At 41.5% G+C, this 24752-nt stretch overlaps 1 protein-coding gene across 16 annotated transcripts in view; it reads right to left on the bottom strand.

Annotated features, from left to right (window-relative positions):
- KALRN (kalirin RhoGEF kinase) overlaps positions 1-24752 on the bottom strand; it is a 705836-nt gene that overhangs the window by 181724 nt on the left and 499360 nt on the right. For 4 of the 16 annotated variants that reach the window (XM_055568435.1, XM_055568436.1, XM_055568437.1 and 1 more), the window contains exon 34: positions 3465-4897. The exons of the other annotated variants lie outside the window; for them this stretch is intronic. In XM_055568435.1, coding sequence (XP_055424410.1) covers positions 4835-4897 — 63 coding nt within the window. In that variant the 3' untranslated portion in view covers positions 3465-4834. Of the gene's footprint in view, positions 1-3464; positions 4898-24752 lie in introns of those variants that run through there. 16 annotated transcript variants of the gene reach the window in all.

The raw sequence follows: 24752 nt of genomic DNA, 5'->3' as shown, positions 1-24752 counted from the left end.
GTCTGCTTTCCCCCCAGCAGGTTTGCTTTTACGATGATTAGTTCTAGCTTGGGCTAATATTAAAATGAGTTTGCATTTTCTCTGTACAATACCTGGCCGTACAAGAGAAATGTGTTTATGGCAGAGGAAACTTATGCAGGGCTTAGAATTTGTCACAGTTAATCACCCACATGGATAATCTACATGCAGCAAGTGGGATTTTGAACAGACTAAAAGGCAAAGAGCAACTACACGTCCTGCATTTTAGTGGCCCGGGGTAGATACGCCAGGGGAAAGCTATAGCTCATGTTATGAAGAGTGTGAGTAGAAAAAGAACACTGAACTAGGAGGAAGGCAACTGGTGTGCTCATCCTTGATGCCCAAGGGAGGCCATATAACCTCTTTGTGTTTCAGTTTATTTATCTAGAAAATGTAATAAGGACATCTGTAACTATTTACCTAACAGATTAACTGCCAAAAAAGAGTAGTGAATAAAAGTGTTTGTAAAAGTATTAAATGCTAGGAAAACACAAAGTATTGATAGACAAACAGTGAAATACTGTCACCAGCTTTTGACAACCTGTCCTTTGCCCTAACTCCTCACTTGGAGTCTTGGAGTGTGGCTTCTGAAACTTAACCCAGTTTTTTAAAAAGTCACATTTCTTAAGGATTCTGATCTTCCAGGAAGAGCTACTTTGATAATGTCCGTGGATCCTAATGAATAGTTACATCCTTTATCAGGATTTTAACAGAGATCTTTCAGCTATAATAATTAATCTTGTTGTTGTTGTTTAATCATTGTGTCTGACTCTTTGTGACCCCATGGACTCCACTATCCATGGATATTCCAATAGAATACTGGAGTGGGCTGCCATTTCCTTCTCCAATAATACTTAACCTAGTGGCTCTCAAAGTGAGATCCCTGGACCACCTGCAGCAGCAGCATCTGGGGATACAAATTCTTGCACCCACCCCGACCTAGTGAATCACAAGCTCTGGGAGTGGAGCCCAGCAATCTGTGTTTTAACAAGTGCTCCAGATGATTCTGGTGTACACTCACGTTTGAGAAAGTGAGTGAAGTCGCTCAGTCGTGTCCAACTCTTTGTGACCTCATGGACTGTAGCCTACCAGGCTCCTCCATCCCTGAGATTTTCCAGGCGAGAGTACTGGAGTGGGTTGCCATTCCTTCTCCAAGTTTGAGAACCACTGCCTTAAGTCAAAGGGAAAAAGGGAAACCCAGAAATTGGGCTCTGAGACATGCTACTGAAAGACCTTTATTTCTCTGAAGGAGGTAGGATAAGGCTTATGGGACATTTCAAATCATACTGCACAGCTGTGTGTGTGTGTAAGTAAAATGATAGCCAAGAACATAATTTTCTCTGGGAGGTTTTTTTCCCAACCATCCCACCTAAAAATGTATCTCCACCTTCCTTAGCAGTCCCCACTTGCCTTTCTTGATCTACTTTTCCTTGTAGCATTCCTTGGAGAAGGAAATGGCAACCCACTCCAGTGTTCTTGCCTGGAGAATCCCAGGGATGGGGGAGCCTGGTGGGCTGCCGTCTATGGGGTCGCACAGAGTCAGACACGACTGAAGCGACTTAGCAGTAGCAATATGCTGTTATTTACTTATTTCAGTTATTGTCTGTCTCCCCCAGCTGGAATGTTCACTCCATAAGGGCAAGCTGTTTTGTTCACTGCTGTGTCCCTAGTTCTGAGAACTGTGCATGGTTCCTAGTCAGTACTCTGAACTAACAAGTGAATGAACAACTGCTGACATTGAGAGATAAGAAAATACTGGGTCAGATCAAAACACCTGCAAGAACCCTTCTTATAGCACAGGACTTGCCTCTCTGTTCCTGCTTTGGGCTCTGAAATAAGTCTGCAAACAAGGCTTGAGTAACTGCCATCTTCAGGGGTTTAATTCACTATGCTGTTTGATTTTCATTACAAAAAATGTGCTATCTGGTTTTTCCTAGGCTGGGGATAGTGTACTGATTGATCAATGCATTCACAGGGCTGGCTATGGGTGTGCAAGAGACCTGAGTGTGACACAATAGGGAAAAGGCCCTCTAGGAACAGAAATCTACTGAATTCTCATTCTTATGCTGCCCCTAACTTGCTATATTGTCCTAACCAAACTGCTTAGCATTTCTGGGTCTTGTTTCATCTGTGGATCTCAACGATCTCCAAGGTCCCTTTCAATTATATTAATAATTACATATCCATTCAAATATTACTTGATTAATGCCTCTCTCCTCCACTAGCAAGCTCTGTGAGAACAGGGGCTGAGTCTGTATTTGCCCACCTAGTTCATAATGCCCAGCACATGGGGGCACTCAAATATTTGCTGAGTGAGCAAATTCCTGTGAAAACCAAATAGGAATCTCAGCCTCATCAGCTTGTGCTCTATACAGCTAAGTTCAAGGTATGTGGATGTAGGTTTCAAAACTCTGGCCTGGAAGAGATCTCCAATCAACAGGAAGAGCAGGATGCCGTGCCTTCCTCCACCAACCCCCAGAGCACACAGAGGTTGCAAAATTCATTAAATGTATTCATGGCAAGGTTTAGCCCTGTGGTCTGAAGAAGCAAGGGTTTGGGGATCAGAAACCTGAATCACAGATCTGTTATTCTCTAGCTTTATGACTTTGTGCAAATTATTTACTTCTCTCAGCTTCAGCCTTTTTATCTGGAAGATGAAGTACTGCCTGCCTCTCAGGATGGCTCTGAAGATAAGAGGAGTTGATATGTATCAAGTGCTTTCCCAATAATCTGGTGTGAGGAGAGTGCTCAGTGTATGGAAGCCTCTTTGTCTGGTCCTGCCTTTTCTGCCCCTTACAAGGTTTCTAACAAAGCTTCCTGTTCCAAAAAATTGACCCAAGTTGGTTATGGCTAATGGGAGTGCCCTGGCCAGCCTGGCTTAAGGGGAGATAGAGATCAGAGTCAAAAGTGCTTCTCAAAATATTTACTTTGGAAATACATACTTTCTCCATTTGCTTCTAGTTTGCTTAATGACATTTTGAGATTGGAACTTGCTCTAACTTGATATCAAAAAGTACAATTTTGTAAATAAATCTTAACTGATAATCACTTGAATGCACTCTTATCAGCGAACAGGATGAGTTGGAACTTAACTTCTCTATTTGGCTGCCTTTGTCTCTCCTGCTTTGCTCTTTGAGGGAATTATCCTCCTGGTCCTGCCTTGCCCCCTCCACCTTCCCCCACCACACTCATCCACTTCACATGACCATCTTTATCCTGGAAAACAAATTCTGCTGCTAGGCAACCAGAAAACAAAATCCACAGTGGGCGACATGATTTGCATTGTGATGGCGATCGCAGTGGCGCCACCAGCAGGCCAGCGTACACCCATTGCTTCTGTCCTCAGCAGACCTTTCCAGAAAGGGGGACGGGGTGCATTCTTAGTAGAAAATTAAGGGCCTCAGTACTCAACGGAAAGTATTTATAAATCACTGTATATCAACAGCCTGCTTTAGAATAATTTTATTAGAACACATTCAAGAAAGTGACATATGGAAAAAGACAGCAGCAATTCTTAGTCATGCAAATGCCCATGTTAAGGTTCTCCATTGGATTTAAATTCAAGTACAAAGACAGTCCTTTCCTGAGCCAGGTGCAATTCCAGAGCATGACACTTTGAGTCGAGAGCATGTTTCCTCTGCAAAGTTCAGAACACTGAACAAGTCCCACCCTCACAATAAGATTGTGAGATACATGGAAGTGTAAACTTTCAGGATTTTAAGGAACCCTTTACCCAAGCCCTCCCCCATAACCCAGCTGGGGGAAGTAAACCCAACTTTGGGACCTCTTATAAATAGATTTAGTCTATTGAAAATAAAGCAGTGGGCCTTAAAAAAAAATAGAAAATGAATATATACATACATATATATATAATGGAATGGAATCACCTTTGCCTTTTGCCTTGGTGTGGGATTTCCATGAAACTCTGTGTTAGGGGTGGGGGCTCTCAAGTGTTTTGGGAGTTGGAGGACTTTTTTTCTTTTTTAACTTTTTATTAAGAAAAACTGCGAACATATACAAAAGGGATAGAATGATATGACGAACACCACGTGCCCATCATCTAGTCTCAACAATTATCAACATGTGGCCAGTTTGTTTATTTCTTCTCCCACCTCCCACCCACCCCTGCCAACAGGATAATTTGGAAGCCAAGGAAGGCTGGTAGGGAGATCTTCGAACCAGACACCTCAGCAGTGAGTAAGGTTAGGGAGAAGCTAGAAAACAGTGGCAAAACCTGGGTAGGTTGAAGATTATGGAACATTTGTTGGGAGAACTAGTTCCTGCCAGTGTTTGGGATCAGTTGGAGTTGACCCTCACCTTCCATAAACCATAACCATAAGAGGTCCCTTTTTCCCTCTCCCTCCCATTCATGATATAGGGGAGGCAGGCTAGATTAAAATGATGGTTTTTTTCCAGATTGGGGCCACTGATAAAAGAAACATTCAACCTGGAGAAAAACTCCAGGAAAACTCTAATGAATCCCCCACCAGGGCCGGGGGCCTGATGTTCAGACTGGGAGCTGGGGGAGTGTGTTGGGCCATGGGGCCTCTCACAGGTCCCTACTGCCCCCCGCCCCCCATTTTAGACTTTGGAGAGAAGCTCGGCAACCTTGAATTGCACCCAGTAGAGAAAGAAGCAAGGGGCCCCGAGGAGTGAGCCCATGGCCCGGGGGGCAGATTTTGCATGGAACATGTTGCCCTCTGAGCAAAGGCTGCACCCCACACCAGCCCTGCCAGAGCAGTCTCAAGAGAGGCGGGTGATGGGAGTCCAGGTGGGAGGTCCCAACGGCGGCACGGCTACCCCGGTGAGCTGCGTGCTAAACGTAAGTGGAGAAAGGATCTCCAGGTCCCAGGTACCACCGAGGAGCAAGGTTGCCATCCTGTTAAGAAAAGGGCCGGGGCTCTGTGATTTGCATATAACTTTGCAAAAATTTTCATGAGATCCTGTAGCCCTTTATAGAAAACAGAGTGAAACCATCATTGTGACCTAGTGTATTTCTAGTGATCCAATGCACACAGTGCAACCTGGCAAATACACAGTCATTATTTTAGAGGAAATGGAGGAAGCAGAGTGCTGTGTAGGACAGTGCTTGGTCTGAAGGTTCAGAAGTCAACCAGTCTAGCATCCAGAGGAGGATCACTGAGTGGCCACTTTTAACTGTGAAATACTGTCAAGAGCGCAAACCTGCACACTGTTCTTAGCATTAGTTCCCTGTAGAGCAATCCTGCTGTGACTTTCCAACTTCCCAGACAGACAAGGAGAGGTGGAGCCAGGAATAATATAGAGATACATTAAATAAGAGGTCCAGTGGCAGTGATCATTAGTGTTTATTTCATACCCTTCCTGTTTTTTTTGTTTTATTTTCTTGTTTCAATTCTTTTAGGGTCTCTGTGCCCTACCAAGTCTTACCATGACATTCAGCTAGAGAAAGAAACTGAGAAAAGGTTACCCATTTATGCAGCAGATCTTTAGTAGTAACTGACTTAACACTCTTGATTTCAAGTGTTTCCAGGGCCTATAACGTGGTAATCTGGAACTTTACTAAGGCACAAAGCTGGTTCATGCACACTGCAAGGCTGGCTAAGAGAATGGATTACTGAGTGAGGGAGTGATGGAGCCATGCCAGAGACCCCATATTCCAGTGTGGTTCTACCATCTCTATTGGGCCACTGGAGGCAATGGAATCATCCATTCTTTAGGAACGATGGTCCCTCAAAGAGAACCAACTTCTTTTTTTTCTTTTTTTGAGAACCAACTTCTAGTGCTATTGGAAGAGTGAAATATTTCAAAAAGCAATGGCTCTTATCCAGGAGAAAAGTTTAAGAGGAATGAAAGAGTCTGACCTCCGGTTTGACTGTGGTTCAGCTCACGGTGTCAAAGGCTACCTTATGGAAATGAGAAAACCAGTATGAGACTCTTTTAGTAAGAGCTCCAGCCAGGCAAAGTCTGTTCATTAAGGGCAGAAAAAGCCTCAGCATGGAGTTCAAATGGCAGTTACTCTGAACTGTGGAGAAGGTCGGGGCTGCTAAGGATTCAGAAGAGAGATGAGATTCTAAAGAAAGTCTGGGACAGGATGCATGTATTTGTGAAAGGGCAAAGTACTGGTGCCCACTGAGCTTACCTTTTCCAGGGCAAAAGGGTCTCAAAAAATTTAAATCATATTTTCCTTTGTATAATGTTACATTAATGGGCTGAGGGTAGGGATGTGGCATCAACTGTCCTGATTAGCTAGTCCCCCACATCATAATTCACTGTCAGTACCAGTTTATAGATGTGCTATTACCTCTGCAGAACTTACTTTAGTGGCAGAATTTAATAGTTTTACAAGTGCTGAATTTGACATTTGGCTCTGTATACAATGGTTAAAATTATAAGGGAGGAGAACAGTTAAAATATATATTTTTAGTGTCATCATTATTAATAGCTAATTTATTTGTCATTTTTATTATCACTATTATTAATGGATACTATTTGTTGCATGTTTACCACATGCCAGGCAAAGTGCTGAGTATCTGGCATACATTATTTCACGACATTTGGAATGGGTAATACCATTACTCCCATTTTGCAGACTGAGGCATTAAGGTCCTGCCCAGGATCATACAACTGGTAAGTGGAGGGGCTGAATCTGAACTGAGGTTGGTTTGACTCCAAAGTGGTCCTAACTGCTGTGGTAGGTTGCCTTGTGTAAAGGAGAATTCATCTGCTAAATGATATTTGTATGTGTGTATGTTTGTGGATTCCAAAGGTCTTAGAAAGCATCCCTCACATATTTTGAGGATCCATGTTATCCTTGAAGACGTAACTAGAAGTGGTTTGGGTCACTTCAGTATGTGTATTTATTAGATTTTGCACAAAAATTTTTATCTCCTTTTAAACCTCAAGATGTGATGGTCTCTGTGTACCTGCAAATCTGATGATGGTTTGTTATGTGAGACATATAAGAAATTCAGGCATGTAGGCAAACTTAACACTTGTTCTCCAAAACTGAGAAAATACATGCACGTTTACATAGGAAGTCATTATATTATATGGCCCAGTTGGTGCCTTGGAAGAGTAGTTAACATCCATACATCAACATTAAAAAGCGACGGCCATTTATGATCTCATTGAGATGATTTTCTGAAAATCTAGCCTACGGCCGAGACTAGTGGGAAAAATTTAAGTGGAAATGTGCTTTAAAAAAATGCCATTACATTTCTTTGAAATGTCAACGATCTCTATTATTTAGACAATAACTCTCAGCTTAGAATTCACAGATATCCCATATCCAATCGCCCTCTACCTTTGGCATTCTGATTCAGCAGGCCAGTGAGGAGCCTGGGATGAGTTTTTTGAAATGTTTCCTTCGTAATTCTAGGGGTCACTTGGTTTAAAGTCATTAGGGCACAGGACTTGTCTATGTACCAGACAATACATGGTTGGAAAACCTGAGTTGTGCAGCATTTCAACTGCATTTTCACATCTGCCAGTATACACTGTCCAGAAGCACCTGGGCATTTTCCATGAGGAGCAAGAATCAGTGAGACCCATTTTGATAGGAGAGCAGCTTTTATTAACCAGACCTTCCAGAATTCTTTTTTTTGGGGAGGGGGCATATATTGAGATTCCTCCCATCTCCTGTTCAGTTATGTGCATGTGCTAAGTTGCTTCAGTTGTGTCTGACTCTGTGATGCTATGGACTGTAGCCTGCCAGGCTCCTCTGTCCACGGGATTCAGCAGGCAAGAATACTGGAGTGGGTTGCCACTTTCTCCTCCAGGGGATCTTCCCAACCCAGAGACTGAACCCACGTCTCTTACATCTCCTGTACTGGCAGGCAGGTTCTTTACCACTAGCGCTACCTGGGGAGCCCAGGTATAGACTCCTTCATAGAAACCCTTTACTTATTTATTAATATACTGCAGGTCTCACTCTAATATTAGACACTCATAATATGAGTTTTCTGAGTTATAAAGAGAGGTTCTACAGTCTCTGGGTAGAACATCCAGTGGTATAAAAATAGCCACAAATGGGGAACATATTTGTTATATTATAGATTTATATCCTTTCTTGTTCTACAAAGAATCTGAGGCAGCTGTTTTACAATATGTTTTTAAATGCATCTTCAGTTGACTATATGTTCTAGATGTTTCTGTCTGATAGATTTGGAGGCCACTGAGGCAGGTATGTGCCTGAGTTACTAGTTCTGTGGCAGACATAATAAACTGTCTCTTCTAAATTCCTGAGTCACGTCATGTTGTTAGGCACAGCAGACAGTGAGCAGTTGACATGTATAATACATGGAACATGGTACGTTCCTGGTTTTTTATTTTTTCCCCTTGCCCTTGGTATTTTCAATCAGGTGCATTTCATTCAGTTGATCAGGAGGGAGAAATGATATGACTTAACAGCATCTGGAGAAGGAAATGGCAACCCACTCCAGTATTATTGCCTGGAGAATCCCAGGGACAGGAGCCTGGTGGGCTGCTGTCTATGGGGTTGCACAGAGTTGGACACAACTGACGTGACTTAGCAGCAGCAACAGTATCTGGGCCAAAATGTTGCTTTGTATGTTTCTGCCTGAATCATCCAAATGTTTTGGTTCATGGACTTGGCCAGAAGAAGGCAGTGTACACAGCAGACATGAGAAAGACCTGGGTTCAAATCTCAGCTCTGCCACTTTCTGGATGTATGACCTTGGGCAGGTTATTTAACTTCTACATTTTCCTCATCTGCAAAAATGAGGATAATGATACTTACCTTGAAGAATTGTGAGGATTGAGTAAGAAATTACATAAAAAATGCCAGGCTCATAGTAATGCGGTCAGGAAGAAAGACACTTGTTACTCTCAGTTGTCTATGTTCTGGACGCTTCCTTATAGTAGCCTTCATGCTTTCCTTGGCCTGTTCGGTTATAGCAGGGGCTTCTAAGGGAAAGGACTGTGTGCCTCTCATTAGATGGGCAGATTTGTCCTTGGGGGCACTTCACTGCTCTGTGTTCTTCTGTTACACACATGGAACTGCAAAGCCCATATTAAATGGTTTAAAAGAGCCTTTCTCCACGTCCAGTTTCAAACTAGAGCCCAGACTGGAGATATTCCTTCACCAGAACGGGAAACTGAGGTACATAATAGTACAAATGTTGAATCGTGCAGACAGACATCATGAATTATGGTTTCAGTGTAGCTCTTTTTCAAAACTGATTTTTGTGACTTTCTTAGTTTTTTTCATGTTTCCTACTCTACTTTTGGCTTCTGGCCATGTGTGTGTGCTGCTCATACTGACTCCAGGGCTCCTCATCTGGAATTTGGTGAGGAGGTTACTGGCAAGGAGTGGTTAGCCAAGCATCTCGGTGAAGAACAAAGAGGCTTCGGGGCGGTGCAGAGACAGGCTCTGCTGTGTCCCCTCCTGAGTGACAGATTGAAGTCCCCACTTGCAGAACACTATCCCAAAGGAAAGAAACCAGCCTCAGCAAGGAAGAGTCACTCCCTCTGTTTTTCATCTCTCCATTTTGCCTTCTGCTTTTGGACAGAACTGTGAGACTAGGCCAGGTGGGAGGAGCATCCTTGACAATGTTTGTTTTATGTAACTTTTTTGTTCCAAGTTCAGAAAAGTTAGAAACTTTCTCTACCGAAAATTATCAGAAACTTTGCTCTGTCCTTTGAGAGCAGGAGAGGAGGGAGAAGGAGGTAGGGGAGGGAGTGGGGGAGCTGTGTGTTGACCTGATGATGAACCCGCTGTTAGGAACCTTGCTGCCCATGCAGGGGTGACCCATCCTCCCTACCCGGGGACCCAGTGTCCCCACACTGATCACGCGGGGAACCCTTCCATCTGGAATCATAGGGGGTTAAAACCGAACTTGAGCATGCCTGCCTTTTCTCCATCCCACTGTATATCTCTTCGTGAAATCTCTTCATGAATTTGAGCGTATATTTCAAGCTTTTCCTCTCACCTTTTCTATACTTTACTAAACAGCTGAGTTTGGGGGAAAACCCTGATAAACTAACCCACTATTCACCTTCCCTATTTCCCCGCCTGAATTTTCCTCCTCTTCCCTTTCGCTATCCAAGGCTCCTGACCTTCAAAAACCAAACAAAGTTGCCAGTTCCTCAACTAACAACCTTCAGTAACCTTGGCCCATCCTGCAAATCGGCCCAAATTCACTGTCTGGTCACTTTCTCTCATCTTGAGATGTTGAGGGGAAGTTCATCCTTCTGTTACCTACTAGTCACCTGCTCATCCCTTTGTCTTTGGTTCACACAGAGGTTTGATCCAGAAACCAACTAATAATCATGACCCTTCCTGTCCTTAAAAATAACATCTACTCTTTTTTTGATTAATAAAAGTAATCTGACTTATCGTGGAGAATTTGGAAAAAGCCACCATCCAGAAATAACCATTACTTACATTTTGGTGTATTTCCTTCATATATACATACATGCATACATATATGTATATATAAGTATATGTATATATGCATACAGAAGCACAAACACACACATATATACACATCCACATTCCTTTTAGTGTTTAACAGAAGAGTTAGTCTTTCATATTTAGAGGGAAAAGGAAGATCCCAGGTAGGTGGAGAAGAAAAATAACCCCAGGCTGCAGCTCAGGTAGGCTCTTCACCTGTGTCAGCTGTAGCCATAAGCTTTTGGAGCACATGGCTCATTGGTTTGTAATGTCATGGACTTGAAGGCCAGGAGAAATGTCCAAGCTATCCCTGCCTCCCAAATCACGTGGGTGAATCCTTCTTAGAGAGCAACACGGGAAACACAGTCAGAGACACACCAAAATTCATAGATACACACAAACAGAAATTATACATGTAAAAACATATTCAAACAAGTCTTTTCTGAGGCCTCTCTGTGAATGCCCACTCTATTTCAATGCATTGCTGATAATACAGTGTATCACATGTAAGCCTTGTTTTTAATGGGTCTCAGGGTTCACCTGCTGAGATGAAAACTAACCCATGGGAAACAATAGCAAACTGGAAGAAGATGCTTTCTCATAAAGTGCTGATGGAAGGGGCTCCAGAGAGTCATTCTAATATCATTCTAATATGATGAAGATGCATTCCAGCAACATTCTTCCTGAGGTCAGAAACATCTTTTAGGACAGAGAGATAAGTTTAGAGACACAGTGATGCAGTATGTGTTAGACATATACTAACTAAGGTGATTATGATTTGAAGGATCATTATATTTTAGTGAAAATATAATCACACATATCTACCAGAAAATGTGAGAAGAGTAATCTGCAGACAGCAAGGGAGGAGCAGGACCAAGGGGAAGGGGCCAGTTTATCAGGACGCTCTAGGTCCTAGAGAACGTTGCTGTGGTTTGGGAGACATTCTTCCTCTCTTGAAGCTCTCAGGGATAAACTTGATACATTATATAAAAGTCTAAAGGCAGGCTAAGAAAAATGCAGCCACTGTGATGATCCTGTGGAATGTTATTTCAGGAGGAGGACAGAGAATGAAGAAGAGCTAAGATGGCTTAGAGACCAAGCTGTGGATGGGGATCTAGACCAGGAGCAGATCTGGGAGGTGGCATATGAGTTTAGTTTCAGTTCTGTTGAGTAGACTACAGTGAGTCATTCAAGAGCAGTTATGTCATAGACAATTGAAAATATGCTGCTGGATCCTAGGGTGAAAAGTAAGGGCTAGAAACAGACATCTTTCAATTCATTGTTAAAGTGCCACTGTATGCAAAGTATAATATATATGCTTTGGCTGTTAAAGAATAACATTTGACTGTGGGAGACCAATATTGGTGGCTCAGAGGTGGTAGCAGAGGATTAATGTGGAGAAATAGTGAGCATTTCCATGAAGGAGGCATGAGTCAGGCTAGAAGTGAGTGGTGGGTAGGATGTGATTAGAAGTCAGTGGGCATTACGGGAAATGGAAGCAGCAGGAGCAGATCATGACATGAGTGGAGGCAGCTGACTGCCACTGATGCACCAGATGCTGTAGTAGACAGTAAAGATAGAAGCATCATTAAAACCAAGCCATGATCATCAGGCAACTCACAATGTAACATGGGAAAGAGACATACAGGTAACCAATTATTTGGTAAGTGCAATTAGGTTGCAACCTACAAATTGCTAATATTTGATCAACCATTTTGGATCCAATCCACAAAAATGGCAGTTTCACATGATTCAATCTAATCTAAGTGTATTTTAGTGTATATAACAGATAAGGATCATTTATAGGGAGGAAAAATTATATAAATGTCTTTGGAGATGGGACTGTACTTTATTCTAAGTATACGCTACAGAAGGCTTTTAACAGACAAGTGAGACGCTGAAAGAAATGTTTTAGGAAGATGAATTTGGTATCAGTAGAAAAGATATAATGCAGGGCCAACATCCCAGAAAGCAGTGGGGGGCAGAATTTAGGAGGCTACTTAAAGAATTTAAATAAAGGGTAAGCAGCGCCTGACCAGGGTGATGTGATAGATATTTTGAGGGAATCATGAATCATCCTTAGTACTTGGCTGTGGACCGGCTGGCTATCAGGGGATATTGCCCAAAATGGATCGACATATATATACCTGGGTGTCTGGAAAATTCTGCTTCTGTCCCATACAGGGCAGTCAAGCCAGGTTTGCTGGTTTGAGAGAAAAAAGAAGGTTTTCTGACGCCGAGACTGAAGGAAGTTGGCATCAAACTATAAAGACCAACAGTGACGGTGTTCACTGTGTCACCACCTGGTCTCGGGTTTGCTTGTTAGTTTCCTGGTTCCACAGGAGAACTGAGAGTTCATACGGTTGGGGACTGGCCTGTTTGGGGTCACTGCTGCATCTCCAGTCTGCAATACCGCCTTGCACATAGGAGGTGTGCAAAAATGTGCTGAGTAAATAGTGAATATGAAACTGTCATGAGGAGTAAGTCACTGCAGAGATATCATCTTGGAATTTGTCATGGACATCAGAATGGAAGCAAAAACTATTATTGAAGGTGGGGGAAGACCTAGAGAAGGAAAAATCAAAAGAAGTTCCAGTTCAGTGAGCATGAAGCAGCAAAGAGGTGTGAAATGGCAAAAGGAAAGGAGGTACCTGACAATATGAGGGAGAGGAGATGATGAATGTACCAGATGGAAGTGGGCACAAAACATGCGACTTAGAACCTGTGGACAGGTTACCCTTAGACTCACTCTGAGTTGAGAGAAAGATGAGAGCATATACAGAATTACACATAAAGGTGAAGATATGAGTAATTCTGTAACCATCATGCTAAAAACAACTCTCAGTATTTCTTAGGTGCTCCCAACAAAGTCCACATTCCTTTGAATGGTGTCCAGTGTCTGCCATGATTTGACCCAACCAATCAGTTCAGCCTTGTTTCCCACATCTCACCTCACAAAGTCCATACTGCATCAGGCATACTTACTCTGCATGTCCCAAATGTACCCTATATATTCCTTTCTCCCTTTCCCTGTTCTAGATGTTTGATCCATTTAGAATGACATTCCTCCCCACTCCCAATACCAGTCCTGCTGAGATAAACTCTACCCACTTGGTAAAGTTTAATGCTAACCTTTTCTAATCTTCCCAGACTAGGTAAGTTTGATTTTATTTTTCATTTAAAAATATTTTGCTATTTTATTTTTTTAAGAGGTTTAATTATTTTTGGCTGTGCAGCACATGGGATCTTAGTTTCCCCATCCAGGATTCGAACCTATGCCTCCTGCATTGGAAGTGTAGCATTTTAACTACTGGACCACCCAGGAAGTCTTCTGATTTTCTTCATATCTGTTCCGTATTTCTAGATCTCTTTCTTACCCGTAATGCCCAACACATTACCTTGTGTTTATTGGGTCTTCATTCATTGATTTAATAAACAGTGACAGAGTCCCTTCTGTGAATCAATATTTTGTTGGATTTGGTAATGCAATAGGGGTGATGCAGTAAGTCTATGATGCCTTCATGGACTTAACATCTGGTGGAGGAAGCAACTGAGTAACCAAACAAATGCTGAGATAGTCAATAATGGTGACAGGTTCTAAGAAATAATAATACAGAAGACTGTGGGAGATGTGACTTGGGGAGAGGAGTTAGTCAGAGGGTCAGGACGGGCTAAGAAGAGAGAGCAAACGGGGCAGACTGTGGCATGAGAGGACTAAGAATTTTCTAGGCAAAAGAAACAAAGGACCTGAGATGGCAAGAAACCTGACACATTTCTGGAAGGCCAGGAAGATTACGGGGCAGGAAACAAGAGGAAAGTGGCTGCAGTGAGGAGAAGAGGGCCAAGGTCCAGGTCATGCAGCCCTCATAGGGCATCCTGAGGATTTTGGCATTCATCCTAAGAGCAAACAGACACTTTCAAAGGGGCTGAAGCCATAGATGTGAAGAGCTTACACTTTAAAAAGATCACATTGGCCTCAGAATGGAGAAGAGATTAGAGGAAGGTCAGAGTGAATGCCTGGGCACCAATTAGGAGGCTTCTTTCATAGGCCATGTGTGATAGTACAGTAATGTGGACTAGAGTGGATTATACAGACCGTCAATAAATGCCAAAAGAGGGCAGAAGCAGTCTTTTGGAGTCAATAACTAGGATTGAGAAAAATTGAGTTTCACCTTTACAAATCTCTCCACTAATGTAAATCACAGTCAACAGCACTTCAGCTCTCCAGACCCCTTTGGGAAATGCGCCCTCAGGATAATCAAGTGTTCTCGATGACAAAAGGTAAACAGCAACACCAACTTTTTCTTCCCGTTTAAATCTTTTGATGAATAGCCTTACATCTTTGACTTCTTAAAAAGAAAAATAAACTGAACATAATTTCCCCTTCTGTTGACAATTCCAACAGAGTAATAGTTACGGCATAGGACAAAATATGAAGGATGTGCCAGGTTATATACCTTCAGTAAATAGGACCCAACTGCTGGAGTTTTGCTTCCTCTGTCAGCTTTTGCTTTCATAGCTTTTCTGCTTCCTCTTTTGCTATCAGTAGCTCAGCTTTTGTGGCTACTAGGTCTACATAGAAGTAACTTTCTCTTATGGGCTAAGTAACTAGATGAAAATGGTAAGAATTACATATAAAATTAGGATTTGAGAGGCTCTCCTGTGAGCATAGATGCTTAGTTTTGCTATGTAAAGATTTCCTACCTGGGTCTTAGATCTGTTTGTCGAACAACTGAGTTCCAAATGCAATGGACTTATCATCTTTTTTCTTAATACATTTCATTGCTTTAACTGTATTGCCTGTTACATAATATATAAAATGCAACAGATATATTTTAAAATGTCAAAGTCTTTGTTCTTATTCTTTTAGTAAAACAGAGGTAAATGTAGGGATTGACAAAAGCCCACATTATGTATAAAGTTTCCATATTGGTATTCTCCACTATTCAGTGGAGAATAAAATGATGAACTCTATTTTAAAGGACTAAATGTAAGAAATGTCTCATTATATCCCATCATATGAGCCTTTAACTTACAAATGTGTTGCCTTCAAAATGTCAAATTAGATTTAGATGCTTTTTAAGACACAATAGAGTGAAAAGACTACCCACAGAATGAAAGAAGATATTTACAACATGTATAACCAACAAAGGATTCATATCTAGAATATATAAAGGCCCAAAAATGCATAAGAAAAAAACAAACAAACAGGCAGCTCACTAAAAAACTAGGCATCATGCCCTTGCGATGAACAGGGGCATTGCAAAGGAGAAAATCTAAAGGCCCACTAAGATATGGAAAGATCTTCAACTTCATTAATAATGAGGGGACTGCAGATTAAAACCATAAGCAAATATTACTACATACCCATCAGATCTGGCTCTCTCAAGTATACATGATGATGTGGAGCAACAGAAAATCTCACATATACTTATAGGTAGGAGTGGAAAGCTGGTGTCAGCAGTTAATAGTAAAAAGGAAGATACACTTACACACTATCACCTAGCAATTTCTTTCTCTTTTTGCACCTAGCAATTTCATTCCTAGCTTTATACCCTAGAGAAACTCAAGTACATGTCTTCTGCAAGGATACACATACAAGAGTATTCATAGCAGCATTGTTCATAATAGTCCCAAACATCCCATGTGCAAAATGGATAAATAAGTTGTGGTATATTCATACAACGGAATACTATACAACAATGAAAACGAATGAACAACTCCACATGTCAGAAAGAATGAATTCCATAAAAATAAGTGTTGAGCAAGAGAGGACACACACACGGAGAATGGTTCTAGCCATATAAAACTTTACAACAGTCACACTGAAATAATATTCTTTAGGTATATATACATGATGATGATATACATGATGAAGATGATCAAAGTAGCTCAGTCGTGTCCAGCTCTTTGCGACCCCATGGACTATATAGTCCATGGAATTCTCCAGGCCAGAATACTGGAGTGGGTAGCCTTTCCCTTCTCCAGGGGATCTTCCCAACCCAGGGATCGAACCCAGGTCTCCCACATTGCAGGTGGATTGTTTACCAGCTGAGCCACAAGGGAAGCCCATAGAAGGTACAATAATAAAGAAAATAAGGACATTATTATTATGAATGTCAGAAGAATGGTTACCTTTAGGGAAGAGGACAGGGTTGTGACCAGAGAGGGGCACACATGGAGCTTATGGAAATCTGGCCATGTCCTGCTCTTATGAACTGCATGGTTATTACATGTATGTTCACTTTATAATTATCTATTCAAATGTTTAGTAATTTTTATGCATTTTTAGTATACCTATTTTACATTAATAAATTTAAGAAAAGGTTTAATGTATACCAGATGTATCTGATTAGGAATGCATTTTATCCATAGTAACCACTAATCAGACAAATCTGTAAGTCTCATTCAGTAATAGTGTAAGTCCAATACTGCACATTTCAATAAAAATAACAGAAAATAAGACAGTTGCAATATTATCAGTTAAACAAAATATATACAAGAGAAATATTGAATAAGGATTATTTTAAAGTATCTAATATCAGATTGGAAAAGATAAAAACTATTGAAGATACATTAGGTGGCAAGACTGCAGAAACTGACACACATACTCAGCTGGAGAGAGTATAGATTGGTCCAACTTCTATAAGGGGTGGTCTAACAACATCTATCAAAAATTTTAAACACATATTCTACTTCTAAGAAGTTACGCTAGTAATAAACTCATAATTCACAAGCGTGAAAAACTACATTTGTATAAGGATTACAGCCCTGTTTGTAGTGGTAAAAGACTGGAACATCCCAGGCACCCATCAATAGAACACCAGTTAAATAAATTATGGTCCTCTTAAGCAATGGAATACTGTGTAGCCATAAAAGAGAATGACCCAGCTCTACATGTCCTGCTATGAAATTACCCAGATTTGTTACAAGAAAAAAGTATAAAACAGTACTTATTGTTTGTTTACTTGTTTAGACATTTTCAAAAAAGAATAAATGTGAGCTTTTATATTTTAAAATAGTATCTCAAGAAAAACACCTAAATTTTAAATCATGTGCATGTATTATTGCTTCAAAAGTTCCTTTAAAAAATGTTGAGTACATCTGCTTAAGGAAAAACAGATTTAATTAGATTATAATGAGGAAGTATAAGAAACTTTTGGGAAAAATTCTGAGGGAACTTTTTAATAGTTCCCATCAGAACTAACAGGTCATTAAAAAAAGCCTAATTCCACATCAAAACAAAATACTTCTTTTGATACAGATGTATCAGTTGCACTGCTCTTTTACAATCTCTCCATGATTAGAATAATTATTCTAGAGTTAAAACTGATACAAAAGAGGAGCAATAGAAGGAAGATAAACTTCAAGGTCAAGCTCAAATTTCTCTTCTGGTGTAAAAGCCGTCCTTGGTTCCTAGGCTGTTGTTCAAAGTGCCTATACTTGTTAAAAAAAAATGTAGCATATTGTGTGATAAGTATATATCTCACCTAACATTCATTGTCCTACTTTCTCTGATGCTAAGCACAAAAACTGGAACCAAAGAAGTGCTAAATACAATTGTGTCCTTCCATAAATACAAATAACATGTATATAGCCACTGTATGTGGCATCATATATAAGACACTTGTGGGTGTGAACTCAGGAAACTCTGGGACAAGGTCAGAGGTTGTTCTTATATATCCTGAATCTCCATGGTAAATGGTCATCAGTGAACACTCAATAAAATTCTGTTGAATAAAATTCAGTGTACCTAAATATTTGAAATAATTTTCCATTTTTGTCTCTAGCTAATTTCATTCTTCTCTGTTAACAGAGTTTCCTGCTTGATCAGGAGTTAATGGTGGTGCCTACTTCAGTCAGTTCAGTTCAGTTGCTCAGTCGTGTCCGACTCTTTGAGACCCCATGGACTGCAGCATGCCAGGCTATTTATTTGCCTCCTTAATGCATAACCAATCCAGTGGTTTGGACTTTATATGCCCCCGTTGGAAGTACTGTTTTAAATCTAATGTTAGAGAACATATGCCTAAAATATTTTTCTTTGAGCGGTTTTCAATACATTTTCATGGGTTCAATAAAGGTGCTTGCTTAATATCTTGTGTGTAATAGAAACTATGACTGTTCTTGTTTTGGGGGGTGCAGGGTGATGGGGAGATGAGTTAGACGCTGTATTACAGATTTCAGATTCTACAATTTGAAATAAGTTCCTTGAATAAACTCTTCCCCACTTCTCATCCCCTCGTATCCTTCCTCATTATCACCATCATCACCTGTGATTATGACAGTTTCCCCTTTTTTTAAATAACAGTTTTCCTTTGATATTCTTGTTTTATGAGATAGAAGTAATGTTTGGGCGCTATGTGACTACTTCCTGATCTTTTCTCTTTGTCTGGAATGTCTACCAGCCAGGAAAGCTGCTGCTGCTGCTAAGTCGCTTCAGTTGTGTCCGACTCTGTGTGACCCCATAGACAGCAGCCCACGAGGCTCCCCCGTCCCTGGGATTCTCCAGGCAAGAACACTGGAGTGGGTTGCCATTTCCTTCTCCAATGCATGAAAGTGAAAAGTGAAAGTGAAGTCGCTCCGTCGTGTCCGACTCTTCGCGACCCCATGGACTACAGCCCACCAGGCCCTCCGTCCGTGGGATTTTCCAGGCAAGAGTACTGGAGTGGGGTGCCATTGACCTTCCCTAACTGAAAGTCTACTGACTGCAACTACAGCTCAAAGGTGATAGTGGTGGAAATTCTAACATTCTGGTTTGAAATCATTATGAATCAAGAAGTTAAAAACTGGGGGACTACCTTCAAGAACTCCCATGTTATGTTTTTAAAAGATTTGCTGAATTCTTTTAAAATAAAAGCTGCAATAGTGTCAATCACAGATGCACACACAAAAAATAGATGTAAGTTGCAACGCATTCCAAATATCTTCATTTTGAGTATATTTAGGTTCACATCAACACAAAAGAGAAAGGTTTAAGCAGGCCACCTAGGTGCTTTGTCTGTTTTGTTCACTGCCATAACCTCTTTGTCTAGAATAGCACCTACCAAACAGTAGGAGCTCAATAAATGCTTGATAAGTTAATCAATGAGATTAAAAGATAGCATGCATCAAGGTAATGAGGAAAAGAAAAGGTAATGAACTTTTAACATCCTCTAGTGCTCACCAAGTCAGACTATCGTCCATGTGTAAGTGACTAACAGCAGAGTCTTGAATGAAACTTTCTAAATCCCATTCCTGCAAGTGAAAGAAAACCAGCTAGCAGGAGACAGGAAAGGGACAGAAAAACACAGAGCCTGTTTTTTTTTTCTTCATAATCTTCAGAGTGGAGTACAACCCCTTGCATATGACACAGAGAGCAATGCATATGGGAGCATTCAGTAAACGCCCCATAACCAGCATCAGCAGGGGCCATGCAGATTTAGAATTGCTCTTCTGAACTTCTAATCAATGTCTATATGTTGCTGCAATTAGCAGCTTCAAGTAGAACCAATTAGAGCATTAATGATGATGATAATAATAATAACAATAATGACTGGAGACGAACATTCTGAACTTAGAAAACGCAACTCTAATAGGGGGAGGCTGAAAACTTGACTATCAACTTTGAATAAGGCAGTGACTACTCCAGCACAAGCAGGGCCAGATCCGAGTGGAACATGGCAGCAGAAGATCAGAAAGACTGATGAGCAGAAGGAAGAGTCTGGGTGAAACTACGGAGTGGACATGTGGAATGCGTCTAGTCTTTATAGATCTGCATCTTCCAGCACTTCTCTCAATAGGAAGAGCTATCAGGGCAGAAGTAGGCTGCTCCTCTCAGCAGGCATTTGCTATTTGTTGCTCTGGGCCAAAGTCCCATCCTTGGAGTTTTTTTCCTAGTGGCAAGCCACCACAGAGGACAGGCAATCTTGTTTCTCTTGACAAGGCTCTGCTTTCTGGCAATAGGATCATATCATCTCACCCCAATGCCACAGAAGCATAGATCTTCCCATGGCCATCCTGTGTGCACTATATCCCACTAGTCATGACAGATAGGTGGGCAGTAGCCATTAGCAGTAGGGCAGTGAAGCTAAGCTTCCAGGAAGGTAAAACCCACACAAGCATTTGCAATCTACAGTCAAGATCACAAAAAAACGGTAATATTTATCCACTTATCTACCAAGACTCCCATGTTATGGGAGAAAACATGTCATGTTTGACAGCACAGCACAAATGGGGAAAGGAAGCTCAGCTAAAGCACAACCACCACCTCAAAGCCTCGTTCACCCACCCCATCCACTCTAATCTCACTGCTTTGGCTCTAGATGTTCATATCCTGAAATTCCTAAGAGTTCACTTTCACCCCTACCAGGAGAGCTTGCCTCCAGATACCAGAACTCCTCGTGTCATCACCCCCTAGTCATCCAGGAGCACAACATTTAAAAAAACAATATTTCCCAAAGCCTGTTTCAATCTTACCAGTAGCTTTAAGAAGGTAAATTCAGTCATCTTGTTCTGCACTAAAAGAACTTTTTTAACTCAGAAGGAAAAAGGGCAAATGATATGCCAAGAGGTCTGTGCAGAACAGCCCGGTAAAACCCTCGCCCTGAGAGCTGCCACTTCTCTCTGCCTCCAACCTCCAAGCTGGCCCTGCCCTCGACCTGTGCCATCTCCCAGTCCTGTGTCCCTTCTCCCCAGTGTGTCCGACCGGCAGTGTACTCACTTGAGGCTTGTTTGCCTTGGACTGTTGCCAGCTAATCCACTTGAACATCTTGGCTTGATCTCAAATTTGCTTTCTGCTTCCACCAAACTTTTTACAAATAGAATTTAAGTTTGTGCTGGGTGGCAGTAGGGTTGAACTTGTTCTGAAGACTCACGCTCCCACAGCGCTTGGAGACAGGGATCAGCCTCACCACAGTGCTTTCTGCCCAAGCTCTCAGAATCCGAAAGGGAATTTGCCTACAGTGGCTTGAAGACTCGGGCAGAATCGCACTCCCACCAAGGCCACTACATGAGTCACAAGTACTTAGTATCGAACAGTGTGTGGTAGGCATTAACACTTGATAAGTTATCTTTCTCCTTTGCAGTCTGGAGACAACTTAAAGAACCACTTTGTAGTTTACTTTGGGTTGCTGTAGATTTGCTGGGACTGGGCAGGGAGGTATAGAGGCAGCTGGAAAAGAAGCCAGTACCAATAGTGTTTGTTTTTGCTACAAAGTTTTAGAAGCTGAACTATCAGTTACTACAAAAGTAATATGCTTTTGATTCCATTTAACAGGCAGGAGAGTGACTTGGGCTTCAATCTGAGGTCTGCCATGAACTGGCTTTGTGATTCTGTGCAAATCACCTTGTTCCCTTTAAACAGGATGGAAACAGAGGGCAAGAGGCTATCTTGGGCTCCATTCTTCCCTGAGTGTCTGTTTTCAAACTCCAGACTTACCTGGAGTCATATCTGGCCTCTGGACAGCCCTATAGCTATCACACAGAGATCTAATCTACTGACAAATCACCTTTTGCAATTTCCTTATTTCTGGATCATATATTTGCAAATACCACCACTGGAAACCAAGAAATTTGTGGGCTCAGTGCTCTGTGATCTGCCTGTGTACTGCAAACTGCTTCTCACCCGGGTGGGTTATGAAGATTATTTGCTTTCTAGATGATTGATTGGTAACATTTATGAAGTCTAAGTTTAGGTTTCAGATGTATCCACCTCAGAGGAGGAGTACAACTGTATATCTTTTAAAGGTATTTGTTTAAGAGTTAGAAAATGCTCTGTTACTAGATGGGAGGCAACACAAACCTCTCCCTCTAAAGAAACAGTTTCGGGCCCTGAGATAAAGGGCAGAGTAACAGAAGTGGTGAGGACTCTCCTGGAGACCCATTACATTTTTTCTTTCTAGCTTTTAGCATTGTGCATTTAATAGGCTAGACCTCCAGAAGGTGGATCACCTGCTCAGGCCCCAGGGCTAAATGTCACACATTGTCACAATCTCATTCTGGAGACTCAAACTTGGGTGGACCATCTTGATGGTTTTCGTTTTTGTTTTGTTTCTTAATGATGATCAATAACTTTATTTTTGTATTTTTATTATTTCATACATTTATTTTTTAAGATCAAGTACTTCCTTAGGTATGCATTGAGTTGACCATTAAATTCTTTTGAATACATTTTTAGTAGACCTGTATTACACTGTCTTATTTAGATATATCTGAAAGAAAATTCAAACAAAACCAACCAACCGACCAGCTAAAAAAACATATGAAACAAAAACTCTGGCCTTTCTCCAACTAGAAAATGTACCAGTGGCCTCTCTGTGTTCTCTCAAATACCAAACCATATGTTGTAATGTATTTTATAATATCTCTATTTGCTATTGCTTTGGGTTATTTACACCTTCTATATTAACGCAGATAAAGGAGTTTTAAAAAGTATGTCTTCTCTTATAATTTTATTTAATTTAATATAACTAAAAGAGTAGCAACTCTTTTACAGGTCATTGACCCAAATATATCATAAAATTGTGTATATTATACACAAACAAAAAATCTAGGGATATGGCTCATAATGCATTATTCCCTTTATAACAAGTTATATCCTGCTGGTGTAGTGCAGCATCTTGATTTTTTTTTTTTTTAAAGAATCTGCTAAGTGAAAAATATTACAATGTGTGAACTGATAGGATTTTTATTAGTCTTGACACTGTTGAGTCTCCACATTTCCAGATATTTGGTTTTTATCCTTAGTGGCAAAAGCCAGTGATCTGCAGGCCCTTAAAACTCAAGTCACCACAGTCATCTGGACAGTCTCCTCTGCTTCACACCCTCTTTTGTACAGGATCTTGGCTAGTCCTTCAGAATCCCAGGAAGCTGAAATCACTGCCTTCACTGTACAGACTTGGAGACGGAGGCATGGGATGATTAAGTGACCCGTTCAAGGTCCTGCCACTGTAAGCAGCCAGGGACTGAATGCGTGCCTGATTCCCCAAGCCATCTCCTCTGTGCAGCTGACGCCTTCGCAGTCCACTCAGACTCTCTTTCCTGCTGGGGCTGCCATGCCCCAGCTCTTTGCATGTTGGCTGCTAATAGCTCACAGCTGCCACAAAAGACCAGCCCTTTGCCTCAAGGTAGGACAGATTTTGGGTGCCATTCACACTCCAGCTCCAGGAGGGATCGGGCTGAGCTGGACTCCAGCTGAAGCCATGTGCACATTTGCCTTAGCTCCTTCTACAATGGGCCCTGTTTCCTGCCCCTTTCCCTGAAGGGGCACCAATAAACTCCATGCACAGGAATCCCGGTCTCAGACTTTGCTTCTAGGGAACTGGAACCAGTATGCTCTCCTTCCTCCCAAGAAGCCCTATATCCAGCCTTATTCTCTGGAGAATTTTTCTACTTAGGAGCCCATTTCTTTATTTTTAAAGATATTAGTTTATTTTATTTGGCTGGGATCTTTCTTTAGTTGTGGCATGTGGGAGCTTCTTCCGCAACCAGGGATCAAACCTTGGCCCCCTCCATTTTAAGAGCACAGAATCTTAGCCACTGGGCCACCAGGGAAGTTTCCCTATGAGCCCATTTAAATGGAGAGTCTATTTTTCTCTCCCCCTATCAACAATAATCCCTACAAGGAAACTAACTTCTTACATTTAAGGCAAGTTCTTCCAATTGCAGCATTAGCCCACTTTTTCTTACAAGAAAAACCTAGGAGCCTTTTTTATCTCTTGTTAATAGCAGAAGACTAGAATGCCATCCTTTCTCTTTCTGGTTATTTACCTTTCCTCCTTATATAGGAAAGCAAGCCAAAGGAGGGCTTGTTCATTCATTGCTGCCCTCTCAGCATGGAGAGCCGCACCTGCTATGCAGCAGAGCATGAACGGAGAGCACAGCAGAGCATAACAGAGCATGAGTGGAGAGAGATGAAATAGGCCAGTGCACGGGCGGGGCCCTCACCAATATACCAATGCGGGCGCCAGACCCTCTCTGACTACATCCCTTACACCTAGTGGCCTGTTCTGTGCTCCCAGAGTACATGTGTCAGGATCACCAGGGTCTGATAAACCAGGTGGGGCTCTTTAGTAAAGAAGTTCTTTCCCAGAAGGCTTCTGCAGCCAGGCTGCCCTGCTCCTTGTTAGTGATATTGTGTTACCGCAGTGAGTGACCTTGTAGGAATCCTTTGTCCCCTTAGTCTGGCCCTTGCCATCTCTAAACAGAATATTTCCTCCCAAACAGTAGAACAAAGTTTGGATCATAACTCATTACACTGATTTGACAGTTGAGAGTTTAAACACTTCTGAGTTGTATTCTGAAATCTCCAGGCTTCTCTAGGCATTTCCCTGTCCCCCTTCAGCACGTTGTCATTATCAGC

The sequence above is a fragment of the Bubalus kerabau genome, chromosome 2 (genome assembly GCF_029407905.1).
Source record: "Bubalus kerabau isolate K-KA32 ecotype Philippines breed swamp buffalo chromosome 2, PCC_UOA_SB_1v2, whole genome shotgun sequence".
Classification (NCBI taxonomy): Eukaryota; Metazoa; Chordata; class Mammalia; order Artiodactyla; family Bovidae; genus Bubalus; species Bubalus kerabau.
Note: the sequence above shows the minus strand (reverse complement) of the source record. Positions and strands in the feature narration are given on the sequence as shown.